The sequence below is a fragment of the Hermetia illucens genome, chromosome 3 (genome assembly GCF_905115235.1).
Source record: "Hermetia illucens chromosome 3, iHerIll2.2.curated.20191125, whole genome shotgun sequence".
NCBI lineage: Eukaryota > Metazoa > Arthropoda > Insecta > Diptera > Stratiomyidae > Hermetia > Hermetia illucens.
Window position 1 is genome coordinate 156,829,229 of NC_051851.1, and position 15,347 is coordinate 156,844,575.

The following is a 15,347-nucleotide window of genomic DNA, read 5'->3' on the forward strand; positions in this document are numbered from 1 at the left end:
CAAATAGTATAAGAACACTGTCTGTGTGGATGATGTCTCCTTGAAGAACAACCGCTTGTTAAGATGACCCCGTAAATTAGCCCAGCATTAGTTTAATACTGATAAAAGTTTATTAATCCACTTATTGCCTCCCATTAATTTGTTCGCTCTTTCTAACTTCAATTATTTAATCGTTTTGGGTACCCCAAAAATCTAGGTCGCTGGCTCAAAACAATTTTAAAACAATAACATGCCATTACCCCATCATTTGAATTATGACCTCATTTGCATCACTACCAACCAAAAGAGTGAATCCCAAATGAAGATAACGATGTTACTCAGAAAACAAGAGCAGAGTGCAAAATTTCACTTTAACAATATTCAAGGCGTTTCATAATTAGCTACCGTGGGCACTCGAGTGAATCCTTCTTGAGTTCGTGCGAGCCTCAACGAACAAATCTTCGACAAGTGCGTTAGGGAGAAGCTCGCTCAAAGACGTATGTAACCCAGAGTATGTTGCTTCTGGTGATAAGTTATGCAGACCTCCCCTCAAATTTCATAACAACATCGAACTCTCCAGATAATAGTGAACAAGAAGACTTGGTATGCCTCAACCCATGTGCTGGTATGACTGTGCAGCTCCAAGAAGAACTTTATGGTAGTATGGTTGCTGATGCTGATGCTTCGCCGTGATCCTCGAAGCGTATCGCCGCTATTGTCGCGCAACGAACATTGTTCTCTAATTTGGTGCGCTGGAGTAGTTTTGTAATCACATCCGCAGGGAAGGTTCCAGAGTGAATCATAAGTTGTTTATTGCATAGCCATCTCAGGTGCATGGAGTTATGGGGGAGAAGGCATCCAAATATCGCATGAACATGGTGATGTGTAACATCCTTCATTTAGCGAACTATGTAGGGTTTTTTGGTGCGCGATGTCTGCATCTGCATTGAAAGCTATGGTCCCCTGTAGACCCTGAATCCCGTTGAGTTATCACTGGTCTAAGTCCAATTTAGAAGAGATGGACTTAAGGAACCGAGTTGCAAAAGCATGTTAAAGTCCTTCCAAAGACCCCATGCAGCCTTTTTGTTGTCTAAGAACCTCTTCCATTGTTATGAGCCAGCCAAGAAAAGGAGGGAGGAGTAATTTGGCTTGCGCCATAAAAGCAAATCATAGCATTTAGATGACGAGGAAGTTAGACCTTTGACAATGAGCCTTAACCAGAGAATGTCTGCTTGCTTGCCATTCATGTTCACCAACCGAAAAATTGAATAAACTGAGGCAGTGGCGTAGACAAACCGGGGTCTCCAAAGAATTGCACTGATGAGCAGCCTGTCTCTATGGTACAGACAATCTATGTACTACAAAAGGTTCCAAGCGCTTTGATAATGTCTGATTTGTCATGTGCCTCCTCAGCTACTTATGTTTATCACGAAACCGTTAAAACATGCTTCTCGCGCATATGTAGGTGGGTAAATACCTGAGTATGTGCTATTCTCTGCGTGCCACTTATGATGCCGACTATATAAGAAAACCATCACTAAAATTAGGTTTAGCGCAAGAAATATTATGACTACTATATCTGAGTAAGGCTTTCGCAATACGCTGCCAGTATCTGGTTGATTCTGATCTTGATCTCTTGATGCAACCATTCATTGGACGATGCGAATCATAACGTTTGCCTCGTTTTAGCTAATTTGTCTCAAGTATCTTCTGCTCTGGAACAGTCAGCGGGATTCCATTCAGCAGTTTAGTGAAAAAAAAGTATCTAAGTCTAGCGTGGTGTATCAGATACAATATCCGTTCGTGTTTATCGATAGATTTGTTTACGGAAATCATAAATAGGAGATCCATCATAATAGTTAGCAAGAAGTGATGTCGTACTGGTCAAGTGCTCGGTCGCGATGGGATTAATGAGTCCCAAGGGCGAGAAGACTTAGTGGAGCTTTTCTGCGTAATGACGGAGGCCCCTTTTTGCTTTTGATGTGAATGTGATCCAAGCGTTGGTGGTCGATAATGGTGATGATTAATTGCAATATAAGTGATGTGAAGAATGGTGCTAATAGTGATGGATGTCCCAGTAAAGATGGTGACACGATTCCTAATAGTGAACATAAGAGCAAGGTGACCTTCTCGGAAGTGGATAATATTGAATTGGATTCTCTGGAGTTGGATTTATGGGATACAGATTGGGGATACGATTCAAGCCACAGTAATGTAACCGTGAATGTGAGTAATAAAATGTTAACTGAAATAGTGCAGAAGCGTATATAGTTTCACAGTTTTCAAAAGATGAAACCCATTAGTGCTTCTTAAGGTGTAACCCCATTTGGAGGAGGAGAATATGATCTTACCAAAAATTAGTCACTTGGGTATATTTTAACTGCGAATAAGACTGAATAGCACCTGCAGGGTGCAGAAGCCAGCAAAGCAGCAATTCAGATAGTGCCAGAGGAATTCTTTTGTAAAAAGTAAATAGGTTTGGGCGATGGTGCAATGACCACCTTGAGTGGCCAGCTAAGGGGGAAGAGCTATCCTAAAAAGTGGCGAAATTGGCCGTGAAGATCGCCCGCAAATAATGGAGCTCCATGGAAGTGTCCTCTCGAAATGTGCTTGCATACTTCTATGATAGCCAGGCTCGGATATGGGGGGGGGGTTCCTTTGAGCACTTTGATCTCTCATGTCTCATCATACAACAATTCATGCTTCCTTCTTACCGATCCGTAGCGTATCCTAAAAATCCAACAAATAGGGGGACCCTTGCGAGCCTACCGAAAGATGAACACGCGAACTAAGCCTGAAAGAGGATAATAATAGAAAAAAAATAACGGCTCGACCGCGCGCTTGGAGCCACAAAACTCTGGACCCGAGGACCGCGATTGAAAGGGAAGATTCACGACATATCGCATTTTCAACCGATGTTTCTCCTGCCTCATATGTATGATGAGGCGCGGCCTTCAACGGTTAAGCCTTACCTTGGCATCATCAGGCCATCATATTGGAGGATGCCCCTTTATACTGTGAAGACGCTCAACGAGTATATAGACATGCTCATGTCGATGGGAAATTTCGAAAGAGCTTCACTATTTGCGGGCGGACCTTTAACGTCAATTTCGGCATCATTTCAGGCTTTGGCGGTAGCTCTTACTTCCAATAGATTTACGATTTTGTACCATGGCAGAGGCGACCCGGTTCGGTATGTCGTCGGACTACCAACTAAACACCTCCCCATCGTCAGAGAGCTAGCCTGGAACCGTTTACCGCATTACTTCGGGCTAGTCTCCAAACTCTCCCGCCTTGCGGAGCCTTCAAATCAGGGAATTCCTTTCACCAACGGAAGGGGACAAGAGGAAGGGAACTGTTAGTTCAAGAAACCCCGTGCCATCCGGCTCCTCCACCGATCGAGCTCTCAACGAGAATGACCCGAAAGTAATGGGCAATAAAACTCCACTTGTCAGCACTCCTCAGCATCTCTTCGACAATGTTGTCTGGAGAGAGATCCCCGGTGTTTAAATAGAGCTGCTGACGAACCCCATCCCACCTTCCACAAGAAAAAAGTGTGATGAGCGTCGTCCACAATTCTATTGCAACATACACAATCCGAAGATGGCGCCTGCCTAATCTTATGCAGGTAAGACTGAAAACCTCCATGTCGCACAGTTCATCTGGCTTTAGTTTCGTTTTGCCAAGAAAGCTGTCACTCGTCTAGGGGTGCGGTGTGGTTCTTCACGAGCAACAACCTCCCTTGCCTCATCTCCCTTGCGCTTGTATATGACTTGACGCTCCTTAGCAAGAAGGACAACGAGGATCACTCCCACGATCACCATCACGGCCGGTTCAGAGACAGTGCGGTACGCAGACGCCACCGACGAAGCTCCCGCTCTCTGTACTTGCGCGAGACATTTACGATATACATGCTTTCCAAGAGCGTCAGCCTATACCTCTGCGCCGTAGAGCAGGACAGACTGCGTTGAATTCATCAGGACACCCCGCCTGCTATACTTAGGACCCCCAATGTTTGCTATCAGCCTACGTAAAGCCGAAACTCCAACTGCAGCCTTATTCGCTGCTGGTTTGATTTGCTGCTGCTTGATCTTTGAGTCAAGAGTCAACCCGGGGTACTTTGCCACTGGTATCGACTCGATTATCGACTTACCGAACGATAAGGAACGCAGGGTCGGAATTCTCATTTTAGTTAGGATGACTACTTACTTTTTTTGCAGCGCAAGGTTGAAACCATGAGTAGTCATCCACCCGCTTACTCGTCGCATCAATATGCCGAGTCTTCTTTGCGCGTGTTCGATAGTGCGTCCAGCAACAAGCATCGCGACATCATCTGCATAGCCGACCAGATGCGACTCTTCTGGCATGTCGAGTTTAAGTAGTCTGTCATAGGTAGCGATCCAGAGGTCCGGCCTTAAGATGGATCCCTGTGCTACCCTCGACATGACCTCCATGCTCCTCTGACCCTCTAATGTTTCATAGAGCAGGGAGCGATTCCTCAGATAGTCGTTCAATATCCGTAAGGAATAGTTCCGCATGTGGAAAGTCTTGTCTAGTGTGGCTGGAATGTCTTCCCATTTTACGGAATTAAAGGCGTTTCTGACGTCAAGCGTTACGAGAGGCACCACCCGTGGAGTTCGACGGGTATGTGCCTCCGCTCATCGACCAGCATCCACGACTTGCATGACAACATCAACTGTGGATCTCTCTGCTCTAAGACCAAACTGCCGGGTAGATAAATCTCCGGCAGCGCGTATCGCTTCAGTAAGTATACTTCTGATGAGCTTTTCTAGCACTGCATTGTATACCTCTGCTGCATTGCTAGGCGCCTTCTTTCTTTTCATAGAGAGGACTGCCTGTTCCACCTCTTTTATAGAGAAAAGTGGACAGTCCTCTGCACTCTCCGCGCCGACGTCATTATCGCATACGGGATGCGCAGGGAACAGTGCCCTTACAATACGGTCCATCTGCTCGGCCTTAAGTGAACAGGGTTTCCACAGAGCCCCGATTTTTCGGGTTACCAGTTTGTCCCCATTCACCTCGTCGACCAGATCCTGCCAGCAGCGAGCTTTACTCTTGTTTATTACACTGCGGAGTCTCTTTTTGGCTGATTTGTACTCCTCCCGGTCGCTTAGACGTTGTGTTAAGCGGCGGAGCCTGTGACACTCCTTCCGGAGTTCTGCGATTTCCACTGTCCACCAATACATGGAAGGTTGGCAATGAAGGTTCCGCAGGCCGTCGTTATGCATAACTGAATTTACGACAGTGTCGGCTGCAGCGTCAGTACCCTCTAGCGTGGCCCCGCCTATTCCAAGAGTTTTGACAAACCTCCCGGTGTTCAGTTTCGCGACGTAGAAAGAGCGCCGGGGGGGCGCACACCGGGAGTTTGTGTCCACCACTTCGAAGGCAATGTGTCGATGGTCGCTTGCGGAGAACTGTTGCGGAACTCGCCACCCGTCCACCAGCGACACCAGTGATTCCGACGCGAAGGTTACATCTGAAATGCTTCCCTCGCAGCCCGGGCGATCCGGTATTTAGAACTACAAGTCCTGTTTTCACCGTCATTTGCGGAATTCGTTTCCCTCTGGAGTCTGCGTGAGGCATGTTCTGGCATTGTCACCCCCGATCAGGATCCGCCCATCTGTTCCTAAGGTAACGTCCTCCAAAGCATCAAGCCTGAGTCGAAAGCCCGGCATCGTTTCATTCGGCGTAATATAGTCACTAAAAAATGTTATCCCTGAACACCGAATCCATATAAAGCCGTCCCCTCGGCCTTGGGTAAGAGCCCTAAGGATGGTGCCGTCCCAAACCCAGATGGCAGCGCTACCAGTTATGTCAGGGTGCCATGAAACTGGGTCCTTGTTTTGGTACTGCTCACTTTGCACTTTGGTCTCTTCAGCGAACTGCGCTAGCAACTCCGTTGCATATTGATTTGTAGGATGCGAATCATGTTCACCGCGTCCTAGCTCTTTCCAATTCTGCTCTGAAGACTAGACACCGCCCCGAGATCGCAGTGTGCCCAACACTTTCATCAGTCGCGCCACGCTCCCTGCATTGGAGGCAACTTTCTTTTTCATTGCAATTGTTCACTTTATGGCCTGCCTGACCGCATTTACGGCATGATGCCCATAATCCAAACGTCTGTAACATTTGGTTGGGGCGGCCCAAATTCGTATCCTCCAGACTACCCAACCAAATAAGAATTGTGTGTGTCAAACGCTGCCTTACCTCTGCCCTGGGAGCACACGACGTGACTACGAATTACATTGCACGCAAATCTGTTCATATTTTAGGCCAAAGCGTGGTCATTGCTGCATATACTTGATGTCGGACCGGGTCAAATAGGGAGCATCTTACTTCCTTTCCTTTACACTTTTGCGAACCACACAAAGGGGCGTTTAATATCTGCGAATTACCTTGGTCACACCGTTCTCTGGGCAGAGGCAATGTCTGACGAGTTGCCTCTGCCGTGATACGAAGCCGTTAGGGTCGAAACGGAGGGTTCGTGGACCAAAAAATGAAGGCAAAAGTTGCTCCAAATTTATTCCGGACAGACATCAAGTGGATGCGGATTTAGGATCTCTTAAACAAAAAATATCTCAATTTTTTTTGCTTTTGCTTCATTAAGCTAAGTTCAAGAAAATGAGAAAACCGTAGATGGAAACACTTCTGCTCTATATATTAGGCCCATTGTCTTGATATGTTTATTCAGAAGGTTTCGTTTTTGTGGCGGTCCTTAAAAGAGAGGGTTCACAAATTTATCATTGAAGAAAACCTGCCCAAAACATCTTCGGCTTAGATTTCAGGCAGCCGCCCTGGTGCATAAGAAGTGAATGATATCATTGCTCATCTTTGCTTAGTTATATTATACTTTACATCCTCCTCAATTCTTTTGCACCATATAGTTGGATGATGACCCAATTGTTAATCTTGTCCAGAAAGTGAGCTCTACTGCATGCTATACCATGCATTCGATGGATCGTTGCCTTTTCCATGATGTGATCTATCTGCTGGCGGTCAAAGGGTAGTGTAGGTCCCAGGGCGAAACGTGGATTGTTACCCACGATGGAGCATAAAACCTGGGAAACGCCTGATGAACCAACACCAACAGCTCTACTACAAAACCCTATCTCCACCTCCACGTGGTGATCGCTGGGAGTCCTTTCTTCATGAAAAACTGCAGATAGAGAAGGATAAAGGCGAGTTTCCCGTGCCTAAAAACGGGAAAAAATGTACCAACTGGTCCTCCAGGTTAGGAATTGAATAGGGCTGGGACCCCTGCACGGAAAACCGAAGTTACGAAACCACCAAAGGAGTTTCGGACAGGAGGATTTTACAACGACAATCTGGGAAAGACAACGGATTAGTGATTTGCGCATTTTCTCATGAAACGTGCGCTCCCTGCAAAGACCGAATGCTGCTCAGCAGCTAGCCGATACCCTGTTCCAATCTAAGGCTGATGTAACAGCTTTGCAAGAAATGCGAAGAACAGGAATCGGTTTCCTGGAGAAGAGTCGCCACACCATATATTATAGTGGCCATCCAGTAAACCATGCGCTCGCAGTAGGTTTCTTAGTCAGCCAAAAAATAAAACCTGCTGTTATCGGGTTTGAAAATATAAGCGAAAGGCTATGCACTTTGCGTCTGCGAGGCAAGTTTAGAAATATAAACCTCATAAACGTTCACACCCCTATAGAGGAGACTGCATAGTCGAAGAAGGGTACCTTCTACGAGGCAGTTGAGTGGACCCTCGAAGTCCGTCCCAAGTATGATATAAAAATCATACTTGGAGAGTTCAACAGTCAAGTGGCGAGGGAGCGCGTATTCAGGCGATACGTCGGCTCTCATAGTTTATATAGGGATACCAATGATAACGGACTGGGGAGTATTCAGTTGGCAGTATCGCACAAAATGGTTGTTGGAAGTACCTGCTTTGCGCGGAAAGCGGTCCACAAGCATACTTGGGCCTCTCCAGACGGGACCACTTTCAAGCGAATTGACCATGTGCTGTTTGAACGCCGCCACCTCTCAGCCTTGATGAATGTCAAAACATATCGGGGGGCCAATATAGTCTCGGACCACTACCTCTTTGGGATGGTGCTCCGAGTTCGAATTATGACACCACCTACAATCCCCTCTGACAATCAGGTGAGAGTGAATACCGAAGCCTCTCACAATACTGCCCTCTGCAACACCTATAAGGGCAAAATGGATGCCACAATAACCGTAGTCAAGCCTTGAGAGACTGAATGCACTTGGCTCGTCCAACAAGGTCTGGATACTTTGGGTTCCAGGCCATGCTGGTTTGGAAGGCAACGAGGCAGCGGACGAACTAGCCAAGAAGGGAGCAGGGACGCCTTTATACGGGCCAGAACCCTTCTGTGGAATCGGAAACGGTTTCATGGCTATGACTCTAAGAAATGAGAAAGAACGGTTGAGGGAACTATACTGAGCGGGCCTATTAGGGATGGAGCAGTCCAGGGTGATTATTGGGTGATACGAACCCATGCGCACAAAGGATTGCTTAAACCTCATCAAAAGAACCTCCGAATCATAGCGGGAATTCTCACTGGTCACTATTGGCTGAACTATCACCTAAGGAAGCTTGGGATATCTACGGACACTGCCTGCAGCTTTTGTGAGGAGTATGATGAAACCTCTATACACGTCCTGGGACAGTGTCCGGCACTTGTGCAAAGTAGGTCGAGGGATCTAGGAAAACACTTAATACCAAAGCAAAAACTGAAAGATCTGGAAGTAGGGAACATACTAACGTTCCTGACGGTTATAGGCCTGCTTGAGATACTATGATCAATAGGTACACTATAACCAGTAAATGGGGCACAATAGTTCCCAAGTCTCCGAGGAATACATGAGGACTGACTACTGAGGAGTAAGAGCTTTGACCCTATGGTGAGACGTTTCGAGCGAAACAGTTTTTCTAAGCTGAAATAGGCTCTGTTGGCTGCCAACAGCCGTGCGCGAATTTGATCGTCGTAGCTGTTATCGGTTGTGATTTTCGACTCTAGATAGGAGAAATTATCAACGGTCTCAAAGTTGTAGTCTCCCATCTTTATTCGTCCCCTTTGACCAGTGCAGTTTGATGTTGTTGGTTGGTTGGTTTTTGGTGCTGACGTTGCCACCATATATTATGTGTTGCCTTCATTAATGTGCACCTCAATACCTCGGGCCGATTGCAGCCTGCTCGATCTGGATGAAGGCAGTTTGTACGTCTTGGTTCGTTCTTCCCATGATGTCGATATCGTCGGCATAGGCCAGTATTTGGGTGGATTTAAAGAGGATGGTACCTCTTGCATTTACCTCAACATCACGGATCACTTTCTCGAGGGCCAGGTTAAAGAGGACGCATGATAGGGCATCTCCTCGTCGTAGACCGTTGTTGATGTTGAATGGTCTTGAAAGTGATCCTGCTGGTTTTATTTGTGCTCGCACATTGTTCAGGGTCAGCCAAGTCAGCCTTATCAATTCCGTTGGGATACCGCGTTCATCATAGGCGGCTTTAAAGTCGATGAAAAGATGGTCAAACTTCGTATTCCAACAGTTTTTCCATCGCTTGTTGCATAGAGAAAATCTGATCTGTTGCTGATTTGCCTGGATTGAAGCCTCTTTGGTATGGGCCAATGATGTTCTGGGCGTATGGGGCTATCCGGCCTGGCAAGATAGCGGAGAATATCTTATAGATGGTACTCAGCAACGTGATACCTCTATAATTGGTGCACTGTGTGATATCTCCCTTTTTATGTATGACACCGATAATGCCTCTTTGACATTCGTCAGACATTGATTCGCTGCCCCACATTTTGAGCACAAGTGGATGAACTACTTGTTCTGATTGGTCGCCTCCATATTTAACCAATTCGGCTGTGATTCCATCGGCTCTTGGCGACTTATGATTTTTCTGGTTGTTCAGTAGCTCATCAAAATACTCAACCCATCGCTCCAATATCCCCATTCTGTCGGAAATCAGATTTTTGCCTGCCGGAAAGAGTTAAAATTTATCTATTCGGCTGCATGAATCCTTGCAATTTTACCTTCAGAGTAGATTTGACAGTAGATAGCTGGATGCCAGAAGCAGGCTCCGCTCTCGCTTTTTAGGATCCAGGCCCTTGGCCAGTCAAAGCGCCCTCGCCCATAACTCCCTGGTTGTTATTTTTCGAGAGGTTGGACATTTTGCCAAAAACACCCCCGAGCCCGCTCCGGTGATTGACCTGGAGACGAAGATTACATGGGGAGTTGCATTGAAGCGGTCATATAATGTTCGCAAACTTGCCAATCATTATTACAGCTAGATCGTCCACAAATGATTATGCGAATACCTTTGTGTCCTCAAGGAGCCATAGCAAGGTATCGATTACCACGAACGGCAATAGAGGAGAGAGGATTTTGGAAGTAATACACCTCAGTTGCGCTTCAAATGAAGATGCCGGGGCAGCACGTTCCCTTCGATGAGTTTAGGTGCCGACACTTATAACGTGGCGGTTCTAAGTACGTAGTAGAGGTTTGTTCACAATATCCGGTTCAGGGACGTTTATAATAAAGAAAGTTACTATCCTATCAGCCCTTTCTCCTTCTTTGCTACCTAGCAGTATCTTGGTAGAGATGTTGAGATTATTCCGGACACCAAATTATTTCAGAACCTCACCACCATTATGCTCCTCTTTATGAAGCCAGAGAAAGTATTTTTTGAACAAAACCAGCTCAGAGACCCTCTTCATTTTACGGTACATACCTACCGACTCAGAGTGAAGTCCAATGCCTTGGGAGGATGCAGACCTTACCGCTAGGAAAAGTTTCATTCTAAGCTGTCCGCATGGCTCAGTATCGTAATTGGATGGATTAGGGCCGCCATATAAACCCCATTCATCGGCTTAGCCTTAGCTGGAAATGAATACTTAGCTGCTATTGGTCGAGCCCCCTTGCTGCCCTTTGGGCTGAAGAGTTGGGATCATCAGAGGACCGCTGCGGCTTCGGTCTGGCCATCGCCGAAAAAAGCCCCGGATGCGTCTTTCTCCTCACCCTTGGCACAACCCGGGAGATGTGATTTTCCCGGTGGAATTGTTTTGCCAGAAGGAGATTTGCGCGGAGGCAGTTTTCTGTTCGAAGACAGATGCTTATGCATGGGCAAGACTTCACCCTCAGAATGTAGCGCCGACTGGAGCCTAAAGTTTGGAGTATTGACAGAAAGGGGCTGCTTTCGCACGACTGTTAAGGACTGAGTCCCGATTGAGTTGATTCCCACTGGAATAATTTGAGAATCTAGACTCAGATTCTTCATCGATCCCCTTCACTGAGGGTTGGAACGTCATGATTTAAATTTAATTGTGTATTTTATTTTGGCTTAGGTTTTATGTTTTGAAATTGTTCATAATTGACTGCAATGACCTTAGTTTTACCGGGGGAAGTGAGTTGATCTCGGCAGAGCTCTTTTTGCCAGACAAGGCTAATTGAATCTGGTGGTCTGGAGCCACTCATTATGTTCTCCTGGTTATTTCCAGGTCTCAATTGATGCAGTAGGTTTTCCCAGATATAGGATCTGCCCTACTCTCAACGAGGCAAACATTTTTAATGAACTTTCTTTTATGCAATCATATCTAAATCAATTAACCTTTTCCAGGCAACTTCCGAAGCTTCTGAATCACGACGTTTGGACATTGGGAATTCTGGCCTGCAAACCATACCTGAGGTAGTCCTTCAATCCCTTGAAGATGTCGAAGAACTACTAGCAGGTCAGAACAAGCTCCAAGAGATCGGACTGAAAGCGCTAGCTCAGTTTCCGCAACTCCAAATTCTACGTCTACCAGGCAATGGATTCCGGACCTTCCCCACTCCGTTGCTCTTCATCGCCGGCCTCACCGTCTTGGATTTGGCAGATAACTCGATTGATCGCATACCAGACGAGATCGCTCAACTCGAATTGTAAGTCAAGTTTAACGATTATCCAATTATTCAACATCACGAATTATTTAATTCGCGAATTACAGAATTTATGCAATATTTCCGGAAAATTTCCGGTAGAGTGATTACAATGCCTCCAAGTTTTTTTGGGGTTGATGGATGTTTCAGCGCAATGGGATTGTTGTAATTTTGGGAAGTCGGCTTTACCTCGAACTCGATTGAATCACTTCTGAGAGTGGTGATTATGATCTTGCGTTTTATTGTCTAACGCTGAGTCGTTATAGTTGAATGCTTCCTTAATGCTGTTTATCATCAGATTTGCTATACCTTCTGGCTCTTAGTTGGTTCGGACCCATGTTTTTCAGATGCCTCTTCACGCTTTTGTGGATTTTGTTGCCATTACATGGTTTCGCGGTGAGTTGAGTTTTCTTCACCTGCAGGTATTTCCACTGGATTGAGTGTTGCCGAGGCATTTTAGTTAGTCTGAGGTGGAGAATTTGCTGAAGGATCCTTCTGCCTTTCAGGAGGCAACTGTCTCCCGTCTTTGGTGGAAGATATTATTGGGTCTATTTACAGATTCATTTTCTACACTAGAGATCATACTTCAGAACGAATTTTCACGATGATCCTTTAGGATCCCGATTGGAGGAGGGCAATCATACGTGGGGGCGAAATTCCGACCCCCAAGTTCCAGTTCGAAAAGGGCCTTGATCCTTGGAAAGGATCCCAAAAAAATCCCAAGGAAATCCACAAACCATCCCAATTCCTAGTTTTCCTCAATGATCTCCATTCATACCCCAATTGGTAACTCCACACCTACACCATACCCTGGTCTAGTCTCGGCATAATGAGGGACAAGAAATTGAAACAATTCTTTGGCTAATCTATGTACGTTTTGTACATGCATGTGTGTCCGCAACACGAAAAAATATATTTTCGCTTTTCATGAAAACAGAAATTAACATTTTTTGAAATGAATGAGTCCGAGGCTTCGTCAGGTGGAGGAATTCATCAAAAATCTTTTTGCATTAGCTGCAGCAATGGTTGATGGTCATGCGTGCAATACTGGAGCTGTATTGACTCCATATTGGGATGGTAGTAGTTTTGTAATGTCCGTTGGTCTGCACGTACGGACGGTGATTTGTTTTGTCGGTCTAGTTTTCAATGTGGTTTTTCGAAGGAGACTAGTTTGCTGACCAATTTGCAAGAAACAGTGAAGGATTTTGCAAGTGGCCTCCGAGGAAATCTGTGGAAATTCGAATTAGTTTACCTTTAAAACGGAAATGGTGATGAAATTTTAGGTGATTTGAATTGTTTTGTGACTGAGGAGTGAAGTTTAAAGGTTTGTGATGAAATTTGATTAAATATGTGTTTGTGGTTTCCATTGAATCGTTAAGCAGAGTCTCTAGGGATTCGAAGGTCCGCCTGAAAACACCGTTGTTCTGTATTCATGAAGTGATATTAAAGTGAAAAATTCGAGTTACGATTTTTGGCAGTAATTTAGAAGGGTTATACCTATTTTTGCCCATCCAAAATTACCAACCCTTAGAACCTAAAACGATCCCTTTTTCGTTGCTAATGTTAAGGCCATATATGTGATTTCTCTCTGCATAATTTGTTTTATTCAATCTACATGATAGGCATATATATAATAACACGATAAAAGTCAGATTTACAATAGGATCTAAAATCTGTCCTTTCCCGTAGATAGAGAACTCGGTTCTCTGCACACTTGCTTCCAGCTCATATTTTGGAGCTCCTGACAACCCAGTGAACACGGAGACGGGAAGTGTCTTGACATGGCGCACTAAGTGTGTATTGGCTTAATGTTCGACCTTAATTACTTTTTTTTCAAGCCTTGGTTATTGGTTAGGATTCATGGCTTCTTAGGAGCGAAAACAAATCCCAGTTTTGTTAAGAATCCAGTTTCCACTAGAGTCCTGGAGTCTCTTGACGCAAAAAACTATTCTTTCCTTGTTTGAAGTTTGCGGAAACGCGCTTCAAATCCCCCCAAGACTTCCCAAGATATCAGCACTCCCCCTCTACTGTTCTGCGCCAAGTCCTCTTGGAATGACCCACCTGTCGGCCTACTTGGGAGAGTGTGTTCCACTGCATGACATAGCCAGCAATGCAATTTTCACTCCTTCTGAAAGTTCGACCTATCCACTGCCACTTCCGCCTTCTGACCACATCGCTTTTGGAAGGCTTGAAGCCTTCGTGGTGGTCATTTATCATGTGCTACTCCCATATAGCAATATAAAAAGAACACTAGCACTAAACAGTCTCAACTTGATCTTTGTGTTGAGATAAATTTATTTTCAGATATTAGACAAGGCAGTGAAAGCAGATCTAGCACTGTTAATGCGCTTCCTACATTTACAAATTGATCGAAGCCGATACTCCACCCATTAATGCAGATAGGGAGATTACGTGTCACAGTGAGAACCTTGGTTTTGTTGCTATGAATCTTCAATTCAACTCTATTTACCTCTCTTTCCAAATGTAGAGCCATTTCGGTAAAGTCCATAATTTGGTGGGAAGGCAAACAGATATCATCAGCGTAGTCGAGGTGTTTGAGGAAAAATATCATCATCCATTGAACTTCGAAGGCAGCGTGAAGAACGTCACAACGCAACAAGAAGAAATAATATTGGCGGTAAGATGACGGACTCCGCTCAGAACCTCAAATGCTTCTGAGATTTTACCTAGACATGACATATTGCGCTATCATATGTCGTTCTGGTAATAGTTATGAGTATCCCCGGTATGCCTTTCCACGTAGAGCACTCCAGATATACTCCCTGTTCACACTGTCGAAACTTTTCTCTCCGCTCACTGTTTTAAAATGATCGGCAGGGTGTTGATATAGTCGAAGGAGGAGAATCCGGAGCGAAAACCAACCTGCTCTCTCTCGATCAAGCTTTCGAGAGGGTCCTTAATGCTTTCTAGGATTAGATCTGCAGAAACTGTAGGCATAGCTCTGAACGGAGACTGTTTAGCCCAGCGGCTTTACTCCATTTGAGGGTACTGATGGTCGAGTTTTATCTTTTCTGCTTGGAGAAACAGTCCCTATCCACATGTTGCGGTGACTACCTATTTCATCCACAAGAGGCGAAACTTCATCGGATGTGATACGGTAAAGAACCGTAGTGAAGTGTCAATTCAAACTCTTTAGTTGCTTGTCATTGTGGATAAGGGGCCGACTTTTGACGTTCTTCATAGGAAAATCGAAAGGTTTTTCCCATCACATGCAAGTGCTTTTGTGCTGCAGTATGCACTTCTGAAATCATTGCGATCTGGTCAATATGGTTGCTTGTACGGTATGGGTCAGTCGAAACCCCGCTGACCTTAGGATAGGCTCTAAGGCTCTAACAATGCGCCACCAATGATGATGCGGTGGAAGCTGCAGAAATTCATAAACCTCCAATCATTATCATTACGGTCATCACGAC

General features: G+C 45.3%; 1 protein-coding gene across 1 annotated transcript in view; it reads left to right on the top strand.

Moving 5' to 3' along the window:
* Positions 1-1,856: 1,856 nt before the first annotated feature.
* The window catches only part of LOC119653228 (protein phosphatase PHLPP-like protein), a 41,769-nt gene continuing 28,278 nt past the window's right edge, over positions 1,857-15,347 (top strand). Inside the window, exons 1-2 of the mRNA XM_038057815.1 lie at positions 1,857-2,205; positions 11,615-11,916. Of these exons, the coding sequence (XP_037913743.1) occupies positions 1,993-2,205; positions 11,615-11,916 (515 nt within the window). The 5' untranslated portion in view covers positions 1,857-1,992. The remainder of the gene's footprint in view (positions 2,206-11,614; positions 11,917-15,347) is intronic.